Genomic DNA, 15,044 nt, shown 5'->3' with positions numbered 1-15,044 from the left:
TCCCTACTCTTTCTTTTGCTGCTGCTACACCTGCAATCCTTGTTGTCCTTAATGCTCCTCATTAGATTCAATTCCAGATAGGCTTTGGCATTTCTAATGCCATCCTTCATATATTTTTTGGGTAGCCTGATCCTGCTTCCACATATTTTACACCTCCTTTTTAGGTTTGAATTTAGTCAGGAGCTCCTGGTTCATCCACAGAGGCCTCTTGCTACATTTGCTAGATTTTCTGCTTTTTGGAGTGGACCATTCTTGAGCTTGGAGGTGATTCTTGAACATCAGCTAGCTCTCCTGGACCCCTCTTCTGCCCAGGGCTATATCCCACAAAATTCTGTGCAGGCCAGAGGCTGCTCTCCTGAAGTCCTGGGTTGTCATTCAGCTTTTTGCTTGTTCCTTCACCTCAGAATCCTGAACTCCACCATGGCATGGTCACTGCAGCCAAGGCTGCTCCTGACCTTCATAGAATGCTACTGTCCTGTAGGTGCTTCAGAGTTTATGTGCATATGCTTGGTGTGACCCCACTTCGGCCTTGTTTTGGAGTTCCATCTTCATAGACTCTCTGCCCTCTTTGCTTTGGACCCAGCTTCTTTGCCCTCTTGCTCTCTTTCTGTGTTCTTCCCTGTTCCTTTCTCTTCTTCCTTACCTGGAAAGATTTCAGTAACCATCAAAAGGCTTTGAGGCAGGAGGGTGGAGAAAAATGTCATCTCTTGTGATGGGCCCTTCCCTTGAAGTTTCTTCCATGCTGAAATCTTTGCATTTAGACTTGAAATCATAATGTTTTCTCAAAGGATTTTCCTATTTTAATAGCAATCATATCTACTCATCTAGTGTAAGTACCCAAAACCTCACTAAGTCCCAAAAAAAGTAAGCTTTCACATGCTGGTATTTAAAGAGTGATGTACCACTTGATAGAAGTTATTTATCATCCTTACTGTTGAACAGGTTAGACTGTCTTTACAGGGACTGTTTGAAGAGATCTCAATTTCTTTGAGAAGTTTAAATGCTTCACCAGCAGAAACACGTTAGGAATAAAAGGATTTCTGCTGTGCTTAATTTTAAAGGCTGTGTGCTGCAGCACTAATTGAACTTTCCTTCTTGTTTGTGTGCCATAAAGGTGCTAGAGAGCCAAGACGAAAAGAGTATGTTTCTGAAAAGGGACCAGCAACTTCTTAGGACACAGTTCTGGCAGAAAGGATAGGTTTGGAAGAAATTAGCATGGGAACATTGTTCTGTTACTTACTCACTTATTTTTTTTTTTTTTAGTGAAACCTTTTTTTGCATGTTCTCACATATGAAATTAATTTGTCATCAGATTTCTCTGAACTGGAAATATCCAGTGATGTTTTGAGCATTAGTTAGTGGTGGTAAAAGGCAGGTGGCAATATTATGTTGTTTTCTGAGTGAATTTGTGAAGCAACGAGACTTGTTTTTATGTAATATATAACTTCTGGTTTAGTGTCTGTTATAACTTCTGTTGTTCTATAATGATAGCATGCAGTGAGAGTGTATTTTGAAGAAGAATTGTGAAATAGTGGAAACTTGTTATCCAGTTAGAAGCAAACTTTCAAATGAGTTAATATTTCCCTCGTTCCTGTTATTTACAGGAGACAGCTGCAATCACTGGATGCATTACAGTGATGCCACTAAAGCCAGAAGTGGATGGGCTGAAGAACTGTTAAATGAATTCAAAAGCAATGTTGAGCTGCTTAAGCAGGCTGTGAAGGATCAGGTCCTAGATTCTCCTCCCGAATCGCCACCTGATGTGCCTCCTCAAAACCTACAAACAGGTACTTTGTTTACATCACTAATGCTTTAATTCCATGAAATGTTAAAACTATTCTAGAAAAGACTGTTCTTTCAATGATTGCATCACTATTCTTTCCTACAGGCAAGGAACAGATACCGAAAGGAACATCTAGGGCTTCCTCTGTATCTTCCCAACAACCAAAGGGCAAACTGATGTCTAGTCCTATTGTGGTTAGACTTGCAGATTTCAATATATATCAGGTACATTTCTTCAAGTTAGTAAAATGGGGGCTATGTCGCCCTTGACTGTTATGTAACGATGGCTTTTAAGGGACAGTGCTGAAGACCACTGAAATTAATAGAAGTCTTTACATTTATTATTGGATTAGACCTTTATGGGCCTGCTTCTGCTTTGTTGAAATCAGTGGGTATTTTCTTGTTGACATTTTATTAGATGATAACCTATCACAGTTATGTGTTGGATCCAAGTTCTGTTGTTCCCCAAATACTGATATTTGGGATTTCATCTTTTCTTTGTACTATGTTAGGTATTTTAATACGTAGTTTTGTATTTGATGCTTTTCTTACTGACTTCTTTTTCAAAGTACAAGGCTTTTTTAAAAATGTTAAATTAAGCATTTAAAAAAATTTTCTCTATCCCCTCCTTCCCCCAGTGATATTTTGAGTAGACACTTTAGCTATTTTTCCCCCACCCCATTTGTTTCAGTGAGTAGTTTTAGTTGCTGGCTGTGATTCACGTTCACTTTTTGGTGCAGATATGAGGCAACTGGAGTGGAGGAGGATTATATCTCCAAAGGCAGAGTGTTAGTGATACAGGAGGATCTACTCTAAATTTCAGGTCCTAAGAAAAGTACTTAGTGTGGGCCCGTAGTCATTGTGACTTCTACTTGCTCTTGTTCCAGTTTTCAATGTCTTCTTGTCTTATCACTTCTGGTGGAGTGGGAGGTTGCAGCTTGCTGCCAGGAGCCTTCATCTGCAATTGAAGTGATTTTATAAAATCCTTTTGTACTGTTGGTGTTTTCATTTGCCTTTTACTCTTCAGATGTTTGTCTCCTCCTCCTCTCTACACAAATACATTTTCAATTTTTTTAACTGTCATTATTTCTATATAATTTACAAAAACCTACTTTTCTGAATAGAGCTCTTATTGCTTGAATTCTTGTGTGTGTTCATACACAGATGTTTGCAGCTTGAAAACAGCTGCACAGAGTGAAGCAGGCTTATAAAGGTTGTGTATGTATTATTTCCAGTGAAACTAATACAAGTAGACGTCATCACATATTCAGTATTAATAGATTGGCTAATTTCAGACTAGCAGTCTGACCTAATAAGTTTTTGATGAAGAGGGTACATTCCAAGAAATTTTAAGGTCAATTTAAGGTCTTGTACTTATGATAGTACAAGAACTTCTTAACAGTTGTGTAAATAACCTTATTTAGCTTATCTATCCCTTATCATCTAGATATGGGATCCTTTTGGACAAATGGTATGCAAATATGCCACGTCCTAGCATAATTGCTAATGCAGGAGCTGTAGTGTCTGCAGTAAAGATATTGGATCATTCGAGGCTTCTTCTGAATGCCTTTGAGTGTGACCTGCTGCCTCCTGCCTCGCATGAAGGAAGGGGATCTGGTAGGGTTAATACTGTACAGCTTTCTCGTGAAACTGTTGTGTGCAGATTGCTTCTACCAGGCAACGGGGTGTTTCTCATTGTCTGCACTTTGTGTGGTTGGGGATCTCCATCTGAGAGCAGTGGAATGTTAACCTACTAGGGGCAGTGCCTTGCAACTACAAATGCTTAATGATTCATAAAAATGTAATGTATTAATGATGTTAATCTTTGATCTTTTACAGGTTTCAACAGCAGACCAGTGTCGTTCTTCCCCTAAAGCTCTGATCTCCTGCAATAAAAAGTCACTTTATCTTCCACCAGAAATGCCAGCTATTCATATTGAATTCACTGAATATTATTACCCAGATGGAAAGGACTTCCCTAGTAAGACTTCTTTTTGTATTGAACCATAAATTTTGTGTGTTACTTTCACCTTTACAAAGATTAATACTGATTCCAGATTGACAACTGGAAATAGGAAATGGCTTTCTAAAACAGAGAGAACACAATGCTGCTCCATTTCCACAGTGCTTTCTTCTGACAGAGTCCTATAAATACTGTTTTTTACTAACGTGGGTTTTATGTCTGAAAGCACTTACGGCATTTCTACTGAGACATGAATCTTTCATTCTCTGACATACATGTATGGTTTCTGTGGTCACACTCTCTGGCTACATAACAGAACTCAAACTATTGCAGTAGTATCTAAGGTGCAACGAACATCTGCTGGAGTTATTTTTGTTAATGTGTTATGGGGCTGGCCCTGTTTTATATACAGAAATGTCAGTGGATTTCTTGGGGATGAGACTTGAGGACAGCAAATCTCATTGGTCCTGCCCTTCCTCTGTAATGAGGACATTCTCCCCTTCTCCTCACACTTCATTCTATCCTAATATTAGCTTTTACATTCAAAAATTCAGTTACTTCCTTGGAGTGAAAGAAAGAAGCATCACTTGAGGTATCCCCTAATTATTTATTCTTCCTTGGGACCAAAGGCTAGGGTTTCCATTCTTCTTCTGATGTAAAATACTGATGAAATGTAAGTCTTCATTGATTTCAAAAAACCAACCAACCAAAAACCAGAAAAAAACTAACCCCTAAACATTGTACTTGTTCTCATTATTTTGTTTTGTTTTCTCTTTTAGTTCCATGTCCAAATTTGTATGGCCAGCTGAATGCTTTACAGTTCACCCTGGATGAGAGAAGTATTCTTTGGCTAAATCAGTTTGTGTTGGATTTGAAACAGAGTCTTATTCAGTTCATGGCTATGTACAAGTTAAACGACAATTCAAAATCAGATGAACATGTTGATGTTAGAGTTGATGGACTAATGTTAAAGGTACGCTGTCACTGAGGAATGCTTTTGTGGTCCTTCAAAAGAAAATACCTTTTCTGAAAAGCTTTTAGCCAAGCAGCTTAAGGAATGAATGAACAAACACCACATGCAATAGGCAGTGCAGCTCTGGAGAACTATGCAGAATATGATGGTTTGAAGACAGACATCTGTCTTCCGTACTACTTCATCTATGTCCTAGGGTACTTTGGGTTTGTATTGAAAACCTGAATGGGAGTATTAACAAATTATTTTCACTGTGTTCAATGAAGCTGATATAGCTGAAGGAAAAAAAATTGAGCACTGAAGTAAAAATAACTAGCAAAAAAATCATATTTGCACTCTATATTCATGCAAGGGCCCTCCCTTGTTCCTCTGGTTGTGGCATATCAAAACTCTTCCATCTTGTTAGTGAATGCCTGGAATAAAGAAAGTCCTTCATCTGAAGATTTGTTCTCCAGATCCCATTCTCACCATTTTCTGTTTCACACTGGCCCTTGGCTGTAGTTTGGATACACAAGTTCTCTACATGTTTATTCCAGAGGAGCAGTGCTTGTTAATGCTGCTGAACATCAGATTTTTTGCTTGCCTTGTCTTCTCCTTCTCTGGAGGAGAAGGCTTATTGAGCAGAAAATATTTTTTTTTTCCCTTGGTTTGCATTTGCACAGGAGAGCTTTCAGGGGTTCTAAAATGTCAGCATATGGGGAGATGGTTACCTTTCTCAGGGTTTTGATGCATTTTTAATGGAACTTTAAAAGGACATGGTTTGTACTGAATGAAAACAGTAGGTGAGACCTAACAATTGGGCAACTACAAGTACAGACCCATTTTGACCTAATCTAATATTGAATCGCTATGTAAATAGCCCACTAAACTAAGAGAAGATAGCCGTCTTAAATCTCTCAAAGCTTGATTCATATTAATTATTTCATCTCTGTCTTAACTGCATTAGTTTTATTCTAGCAAATTACGTTTTTTATTATTGATGTGCTTGATGTTTACATATCGTTAATTATTATATAGTTACATATTTGGTTATTTTGTTCTGAGTTCTTTCTGTTACATGAAGAAGCTTCATCACTTCCATCTTTTACATGTCTTCAGGATGACTGTTTGATATTTGTGGATGCAGCAAGGAGATGCTTTGGCAGAAGGTGATATCACTGATACTAGCAAAACTAGTGTGGCCAAGGTCCATGTTAGCAACATAGATGGAGCATTTGGCATAATATATTTGTTTCCTTTGAAAGTTGCATAAACATATGCAAGTAAAATTAAATCCATGATACTGAATTACATTTTTTTGTAGGAGTTGGAGTATATTTTTGTGACCAAAAAAATACTATGATTATTAGATAGCTGTCATAAAACACCTGTTCTGTATTCTGCAGTGTTAAGAATATTAGCTGTGTTAGCACATTTAGTTGTTTCCTTGTACCTTACCATAGAAATAAAATACTGTACTATTCAGTGTAGTGAAAAATCCTGTTTGACAAATCAGGTTGAAAACCAGGGAACTATAATTTGGAGCTAAAAGTTGTAAATACTTGGAACACTTGAAGAAGCTTTCTGCCAAGCTGTTTCTGAGTTGAAAAAATGAGACATTGCAGCCTAGTATAGCTGACCTAAATCTAAATAATTCTAAGAAGAAAAACCTGAAACCCATAATGGTTTTGTACAAAGATTGAGTTTTAGATGCCACAGCATCCTTCTTAAAAATGAGAGAAAACACGAATGATAATCTGTAAGCCTGATGTATCCCTGTATGTGTTAGTATACTTGAGTTGTCATAAAATTATAATTCATTATATTCCTTTATTTTAGCTGTCATGGCTATTTTGTTTCTTTAATTGCCTACTTTCTTAATGTACATATTTATAACTAGACAAAATAAACTTCTCTCTTGCAGTTCATCATCCCCTCTGAAAACAAACCTGAAATTCATAAAGATCAACCTCGTGCACTTTCCATTCAAAGTTCAGAGATGATTGCTACAAATACAAGATCCTCACCAAACTGCAGACACTCTGATTTGGAAGCTTTGTTTCAGAACTTCAAAGAGAGTGATTTTTTCAGTAGAACTTTCACCACTTTTCCTAAGTCCCAGAAGAATTTTAATCTTTTGCATCCGATCTTCCAGAGACACGCTCATGAACAAGATACTAAAATGCATGATGTTTATAAAGGTTATATCATCCCAAAATTGAATAAATACGCATTAAAGACATCTGCAGCTACTGATGTTTGGGCCTTGCATTTTTCCCAGTTTTGGATAGATTATGAAGGAACAAAGAGTGGGAAAGGCCGACCAATAAGTTTTGTGGACTCATTCCCACTTTCACTTTGGATTTGCCAGCCAGTAAGATTTGCCAGGTCACAGAAAGAGCTTTCATCGCATAATCAGACAGCTTTGAACATTCCAAAAAGTGAATCCAGTGATCTTGCTAGTAGGCTGCAACGTAAAAAACTTTTAAAGGAATATTACAGCAGCGAGTCTGAGCCCTTAACCAATGGCATTCAAATGTCAGACACTTCGGGATCGCTTTCTGAAAGCTCTTCCTCTGATGCAGATGTGCATGTTCTTGTCCATGTTCAGAAACATGTAAGCGCACAGATCAATCATTACCAGTACCTTTTTTTGCTGTTGCTCCATGATTCCCTTGTATTGCTCCTGGAAAACTTAAGGAATGATGTAGAAGCAGTGACAGGAAAACCTGCAAAGCAAACAGATGTCTGTTTTGAAAAGTGCAGAAGTAGCCTTACTACTCCATCCAGTGACTCAGGGAAACCTTTGTAAGTCTCCAGTGGCGGAAGAAGAAAGTCCCATAGTGTCAGAGCAATCCCCTTTGGGAGATGGGGAAGCTCTTACTTCAGAGAGTAAATTAGTTGGCAGTAAGATAGTGCAAGCTGGTAGTCCAAATTTTGATTATGTAAATGACTGCAAGCCTCTGAATGCTGAAGTTAATAAAGAAATTTTAATAGATCCTCTTTTGTTTAAATCAGACAGTAATATGGATTTTCAGAAAGGGACGTCATTTTCAGATGATGCCTCCGATAAAGGTTTGGGAGATACGAGTGAAGGAGGAAGCAGTGGACTTTTTAGTAGAAGTGACTCAGAGGAGGTCTGTGGACCTCTGAGTGAGAAAAATAGCTTGCACCCTAGGGATTCAGTGTCCATTTTAAATAAGAGAGAAGATTCTACTGAATTTTTCATTGATAAAGAGGATGACAAAAACATATTGACAAATAAGTTAAATGAACAGGAAGGTACAACTGAAGGCTGTCCTAACCAAGTCGCTGACTTGGAAACAGAAACTGCCTTAGACTCTGAAGAACTTGAAATCAACAAAGAGAAAGTGACTTCAGTTAGGATGTTTGCATCCCAGTCTTCGTCAAGGTATAGAAGATTTAGTACTAAATCATTTTTACTACTATTTGAAAATACTGATCCATCTTGTTGGCCTCATGCTTTTAGTAATGTTCAATGGAAGTGAACATCTAGTAGGTGAAAATTCTTGAAGTAAATAACGATATGAGATATGCAATATATAGCATTCAATGAAAGCTAAAGTGAACTGTTAGTCAATTGATTTAAACTATTTACTTTCAGGTTAAATGTGAAGAAATAATTGAGAAAAGTACTGACACAAATATCCACAGGAATGCTTGTTGTTTCTATGCTTACCTCCTTTTCTTGCCAAAAGATTATTGAATAATCAGATTTTTTTTCTAACTTGGCTGGTTTAGAGGAATTTTTTTTTAGTAACTTCTATGCAATTCCTTTAATTTGAAATAATAATTTCCTAATGTCTTTATATTTAAAAAGTGGAAAGCCTAAGGAACGCTGCCCGTCCAACCTCCCTGCATTCTCTGTTTCTTACAAGAATATGAAGAGAAGTCCATCACAAGTGTCTCTGGATACCATCTCAATAGACAGTATGATGCTAGAGGACCATTTGATAGAGAGTGATGGAAGTGACAGCCAGAGCTTTCTGGAGAAAGGTAAGTAGGTTTAACAAAATGTTTTTAAGCAATACATGAAGGTGTACTCCAAAGTGTTACTCAAAAGTGCTCATTTGTAGTGCAGCAAATCCTGGATACTTCATTATTTCTGTTAGCTTCTCCAGTCATTAATATCAAGTATATTCACAGCACATCATTTCAAGGGAAAGCAGTAACGTATGCTACTTAATTAAACCTACTTAATTTTTCTCTCTTGAGAAGTAAAAGTACTGCAGTGCTGTGTTGCAACCCTGAATTAAGCAGAACTGTTCCCTGCTTTGCTTAAAAGCTGTTGCTTTGTCTGTAAGCGTTCACAGGTTTGTACCCTGAATCAGTGTTATGCTTGAAGTGGTAAAGAAGCTTTAATTTTAAGAATAAATGAAAAAGAAATGGATTTTCACTAATACTCACCATGCTAATTACCAAGCAGATGGATTTTGTAGTCTCCTTGCAGCTTGTTCTTTACAGAGCCATTCCTGGCTATTGCCTGTCTTAACAGCAGGTATTTGTCCAAGTTTTGCTTGTATGTGCATGAGCGTTTGCTCCTGATCTGAGGGAGGAATTCAGGCATGTGGTAATTATGTCAGTATAGTCTGCAGTACTGGGGACTTAGACAATTGCAACGATCGATTAGCTTTCCAGCAAAACTGATTAACTGATTCTCTAATGTCAGGAAATACAGTAAGGTTACTTTATTGGTACCTCTTTTCTGGTAAATTCTACTTTGAATAAAGTACTTTGAATGACAGTACGTTTTTTTTCTGTAGGATTTCTTTTTAGTCTAGAGCAATGATGAGAAGAAGGCTTCACTTGTAAACCTGTTGTATATTTGGAGTATTCCTGCATGTGCTTATGTGGAGTATGTGGGAGTATGCCATAAAATATAAAAAATTCCATTTTTAAATAACCTTAAAATAAATTTCCATTTTAAATAACCTTTATATGTCTTTTTAGATTGTTGAACAGTATTTAACTGCAGGTTAAGTCTGTGTGCTTTCTAGTTGTCAAGGAAGCACTGCCACAGTCACTTTAATGAAAACAAATATAGCTTTTTTCTCTAAACACAAAACTGCAAACATTGCTCCAAGGGCACTGTGCAGTGTTCGAGATACATGACTTGGAACCTTTAACCTTTTTTTTCCTGCTAGATCAGTTTTATATTTGATTTGGAAGACTAAAGCAGGCCCTTCAGATTTTTCAACGATGCATGTCGAGTGCCGTTTTGGTTTTGTCACTCTATCCTGCCTTACTTGCATAGCATCAGGAACATTGAGCTTTCTGTAAGAGGAGTGGATTTGGCAATTCAGTCATCAGTAATTGTTTAATAAGCCATTCAACTCATTTTAAAAAATGAGTTAATGTATGCGTACAGTAACAGACACTGATATTCTTAATGCAGGAGGGATTCAGGTCGTGCTATGCTAACTTTGCGTTTTTTCTGATGTACATATGGAAGGTATTACAGCCACAAACTATCAAAGCCCATCAGAAAATGCCCATGAAGGAGGCACAGTGATTGAAAATTGTGATGGGTCATCTCCAGATGCCATGAGTGCTGCTTCAGAGAATGCCCATGACACTAGTGAAGAAATGGTAATATTATTGAATTCCATTAGAATACATGCTTCAGTAAATTAAACCTTAAAATAGAGCTAAAATGAATGCTTTTAGATGTGATTTTTTTTTCCTAGTAGTTTTGGGAGCTTTTGTTAGTGCTTTATGTAAACCTATAGATCTAGTGCATTTGTATTAAATACAAATGAAGATTATAATCCAAGTTACACTGAGCATTCTCTGTCCTTACTATCTCCTCTGTAGCCGCTGCTGATAGATGAAATATTTCTACTTTAGTGCATAGCAGTATTTTGCAATATCATTGTGTTCTTTTATGCTCTATTGAATATGATACTTAAAATGAGCTTTTTAATATCATCAAGTATAGACAAAAGAAAGCACCATCACTGACATCTCTTTTATGGAAATGTTTCCTTAGCATTGGTAGCATTCTGTAGTATTTGCAAATGTAAATTTGAAGCATAACAGCTGCCTTACTGAGCCAGATCAGAGATGTTTTTTGTCCAGGATGTCCTATGTCAGGTCAATGCCCAGTAGTTAGAGAAGTTATAACAACAGGGAATGTAGAGAGAGATTCCCTCCCTGAGACACCATGCAGGTCCAGCTTTTTCCATCTGCCCATCTACTTATTCCTTGCTGATCCTTGCCCTAGTCAATGCTTTTTCAATTATATTCTTTTATCATTTAAGATCATGAACTAGAAACCTAAGAGTATATGGGCCCAAAGACAGACTGTGAATTTACTGAACTCTATTGTGTGCCTGTTGATGTGTTTTCCTTTGTAGTAACATTAGTCTTGTAATCCTACTTTTGTTTAAAAATATTTGTGGATCGCCATTTAAAGAAAAGGACAAAAGAAAAAAGCAGCTCACTTAAATGATTGGCTCCTTCTAAATGAATTTTCAATCATCTGTGCATATAGGCAATGTGAATAAACCAGAATTCATTGAGATTGTTATGCAAATGCATGTTAGCATATTTTTTCTACTTGTAGAATATAAATTAAAAATCATTAGAAAAATGAGTCCAAACTATGATGATGACATATATCTTCTGATACCAAAGTTGTTGTTTGAAACTGGCTGCTACCTTTTTTTGAAAGATACTGCCATCCAATAAATAGAGAAAAGGGGCTGACTACTTTGCAGATACCCAAAGCTTAGTAGCCTATCCTGGCTCTATAAACTGGTCTGATTCAGCACCGCAAATGCTTGGTTGTGCTTATGATACGCATGAAATTGAACACAGCCTTAGAAGATTTCAGGTGTTACATAGGTCAGATGCTTTTTTTGTCAGAGTGGGAGAAGTCTGTCTCACTTTCGTGACTTTTATGGGCAATTCTGCACTGGTGTTAGTGAGTTATAAATACAAGTGTCTGTCTTTGGACAGATAGGTGAGCAACCAGTTATCAAGCCAATGGGTACAAAAAGAAGAAACGAGAAGACTTTGTTTTTCTGTGAGCAAGGGTTATGGATACAAAGATTTTTTTCCTATTGTGGGGGATAAGGTTTAGACAGAACTTAAACAGCAATAACTACTGTAAATGCAATTGATAATCTCATGTTGCTTCATCTTTATCTTGTTGACAGATGTCTGTTGTGGTTTTCCAAATATTTGGTGTTAATGGTGAAATTGACATCAGAGGGGAAGACACCGAAATTTGCCTGCAGGTCAACCGAGTGATACCACATCAATTGGGAAATATCAGTGTCCGGCACTATCTTTGCAACAGAACTGTTGGTAAGAACTAACAATGAGATCGCAGTGTTGTGGAGCTGGAGTTGGAAACATTTGTGCTAAACACTGAGTTTATGTTAGTACAGTAGCATCCTTTTTATGCTGGTTTGGAACAACTACTCTGATTTCTTTCCTAATTGCCATACCTTGAAGGGGAAGGAAGTACAAATGGAACCATTTCTGACAGTGTGGGTAAAAACAATAGATTGCATTGAACTCTGGACATTAGATTGCTTTTTTAAAATCAAATAAGTTGCATTACATTTTGTTACTGTTTTCTGAAGATGGAAGCCCTTTACTACTCTGATACTTTGCTTAAATGTACTTCGGTTTGAAGGGCTCTTTCTTGTATTTAAGATCTGCTACTCTAGATTAGAGAAACACTCACCATTTAAACAGATTTATAATCTGTGTCAGGAAAGATGAGCTGCAAGGACAGCCTTTTTTTTTTTTAAGCTTGAAAGGAACACAGGATGTAGTTTCATGCCAGATATTTGCACTAGATCAACCAGTGTACTGTCAGAGCTGTTCTTGGGCATGAATACACACACGTTCTCAGCCAGAAAACCTAGTTCACATACTGTGAGGTTGTTTTTTTTTCCTTGGCATTATGTATTGGCGTGCTACTTCATGTCACAGTTTGCTTTGCTCCCCTCTGCCAGCCTTCCTCACTGATTGCTGGATGCCAGCTCTGTTCTGCTGTAGGGTTTTTGGGGCATGATGCACCTGCTTCTGGTTCATCTCCTTTCTCAGGAAGCAGCTCTAACAGCTGTTGGCTGCCCTTTATTTCCAGCTTTGCAGCAGTGTGGATTTTCTTTGGGAAGTTGTGCTTGGTGATACAGCCCCTGATGCCCCAGCTAAGGAACCCATTTACGGGTAAGCTGAGCAGCTGCCAGCATCCACTGCTTGAGCAGCTGTTGTATGATGCTGCAGTTACATTCAGGCATCTGAAGGCAAGAGGGAGGACCAGCAGAGAAGAACTGTGGCTGACCCTGAGTCCATACAAAAGGCAAACTGATTTCTGGTTCTCTGTTGTATCCTCTGTAAAAGCAGAAGGGAGTAAATAGTAAGAACATGCCACCTTCCTGCGCTTATGTGGATCTAAAACTGAAACCCGCTGCCTCTGGTTCAGCTGCTTATGAGAGGCTTGCACACTGGCTGATGGTTTTATGGACAAAAGGTTGTAATGTGGTTGGAATCTCCAAATATCCCACTTCATATCTCTTCCTTTCTCTCTCTGTGTATCTGGATGGGTGGGCCAACAATACTTCTTTTGCACATCACTGGTAACTCACATTCTGTAATGTACATCTTTTCTTCTCTCTACTGATCTTTGCTTCTCTTCACTATAAGACACTGCTTTCTGTACTGAGTCGGGAATGTTCTGTAGCCATTGCTGCTCCTTATGCTTTTATTCTAATAGAAGAACTAAAGGAGAAAACAGTTTTAAGATAAATAATTCCAGAGGATCAAGGTTGAGAAAGAGCTTGAGAATTGGATCAAAAGAAACAGTTTAAATGAGTTAACGGTAACGAAGTACAACTGAAAGAACCAGTGAGCAGAAGCTTAAGATAATACCCAATAAAAGCAACCTCCCCAAGACTTTTACCAGAACTCACTCAAGTGCTGAATTAACAATTGTAACGAGTAAACTAGGGAGCCATGCAAAGCAATGAATAATCAAGCTGTAATTACAGTCTACAGAGGTGTTCTGGGTAAAAATAATGATTTAAAACCTGCTATACTGTTAATGAAGTAGGTGTAGAAAAAGTGTACCTAATGGCTGGAATAAGTTTGAGGGCAGTGTGGCAGCTGTGCACTTCCCTGCAGGGCTGTGGCTGCAAGAGGATGCCTTTATCAGATCTTGTCTGACAGCAGTAACAAAAGGAGGAGGTGGAGTATGGCAGAGGCACTCTGGGAAGGACAGTGCTTTTACTGAGACCTTGTCATGCTTGGAGGAGAAGGGAACAGCAGTTCATAGCAGCTTCCAAATTATTTAATGCCATTTTTACTCCATTCTCTCTTGACAGTCCCCCCTTCAGATATCTGCAAGATAACCAAGGTTGACTTCATGGCTGAGGCCACATATGTGGTCTTTTAGCCTGCTTTTTTTCTACACTTAGGTGGATTCTTCCAGCAATGATGCAGGCACTCTTTTCTGGTCTGGAAATACTTAGGGCACATAGTGCTTATTTCTTTCTCTGGAAACAGAAGTTTCTCCAACCAGTCACAGAGACTGATGGGACAGAGCCACACAAGGTACCTGGTACTTGCAGTGTACCTTTTTTTTTTTGGTGGGTGAAACATGAGATCTAGCACTTCTTAAACACTGGAAGGACTTTAGGGAGGACTCACAGCTGTTAGTGCTGTGGAAACGTCTGTTCATAGAGGTAGCAAAGGGAGAGGTTCTGGTTCACAGCAGAGGATGAAGATTCTCATGGTCGTTTAAGTTCTTCCCATTGCTCTTTGTCCACCCAGGTCGATGCTATGTTCATCTGCCCTGACCAGTGCGAATAGATACGTGCATATACCTTGACTCTACTGCTGCGCTAGGTCATCCATGAGCACTGGGCACCATAGAGAAAGAGGAACTCGGTGAACACTTGGTCTAGAACAGCTGACTGGCCTGCATATTTTCTGGGATGAATGTAGAAAGTTAATTATCCTCCTTCTCACTCCTCTTACCCCATTATTTTTCTCTTTTTAAAACAGACACTGATATAGTTTCTTCTGACTGCTCAAAACCTTCTTCCTAGTACTCTCCTGGAGCTGTTTTCCTGGAGATGGCATGTTTAGTTATAGTTAGAATCCATGAGCATTACATGCATCTGTTTTCCTTAGTTTGTCTCCCTCTCAGAGGAAGCAAACTTTCAAGGAACAGAGTAGCTCTTTTACTTTTCTAGGCACCATTTCAGCATTCCCACTAGGGATGTGGTCCTCTTCTCCAGTTGTTGGGAACCTGGACCAAAGCCAGTTTTGCCCCTATGTCCTTTTGTCTTCTTGTAGGTTCTCATTAGG

General features: G+C 38.3%; 1 protein-coding gene across 1 annotated transcript in view; it reads left to right on the top strand.

Annotated features, from left to right (window-relative positions):
* The window catches only part of UHRF1BP1L (UHRF1 binding protein 1-like), a 39,953-nt gene that overhangs the window by 16,611 nt on the left and 8,298 nt on the right, over window positions 1–15,044 (top strand). The window contains 9 exon segments of the mRNA XM_010182191.1: window positions 1,605–1,787; window positions 1,889–2,007; window positions 3,622–3,763; window positions 4,525–4,718; window positions 6,622–7,448; window positions 7,450–8,109; window positions 8,539–8,714; window positions 10,171–10,307; window positions 11,879–12,029. Coding sequence (XP_010180493.1) covers window positions 1,605–1,787; window positions 1,889–2,007; window positions 3,622–3,763; window positions 4,525–4,718; window positions 6,622–7,448; window positions 7,450–8,109; window positions 8,539–8,714; window positions 10,171–10,307; window positions 11,879–12,029 — 2,589 coding nt within the window.

Source organism: Mesitornis unicolor, unplaced genomic scaffold (assembly GCF_000695765.1).
Source record: "Mesitornis unicolor isolate BGI_N332 unplaced genomic scaffold, ASM69576v1 scaffold49383, whole genome shotgun sequence".
Taxonomy (NCBI): domain Eukaryota; kingdom Metazoa; phylum Chordata; class Aves; order Mesitornithiformes; family Mesitornithidae; genus Mesitornis; species Mesitornis unicolor.
Note: the sequence above shows the minus strand (reverse complement) of the source record. Positions and strands in the feature narration are given on the sequence as shown.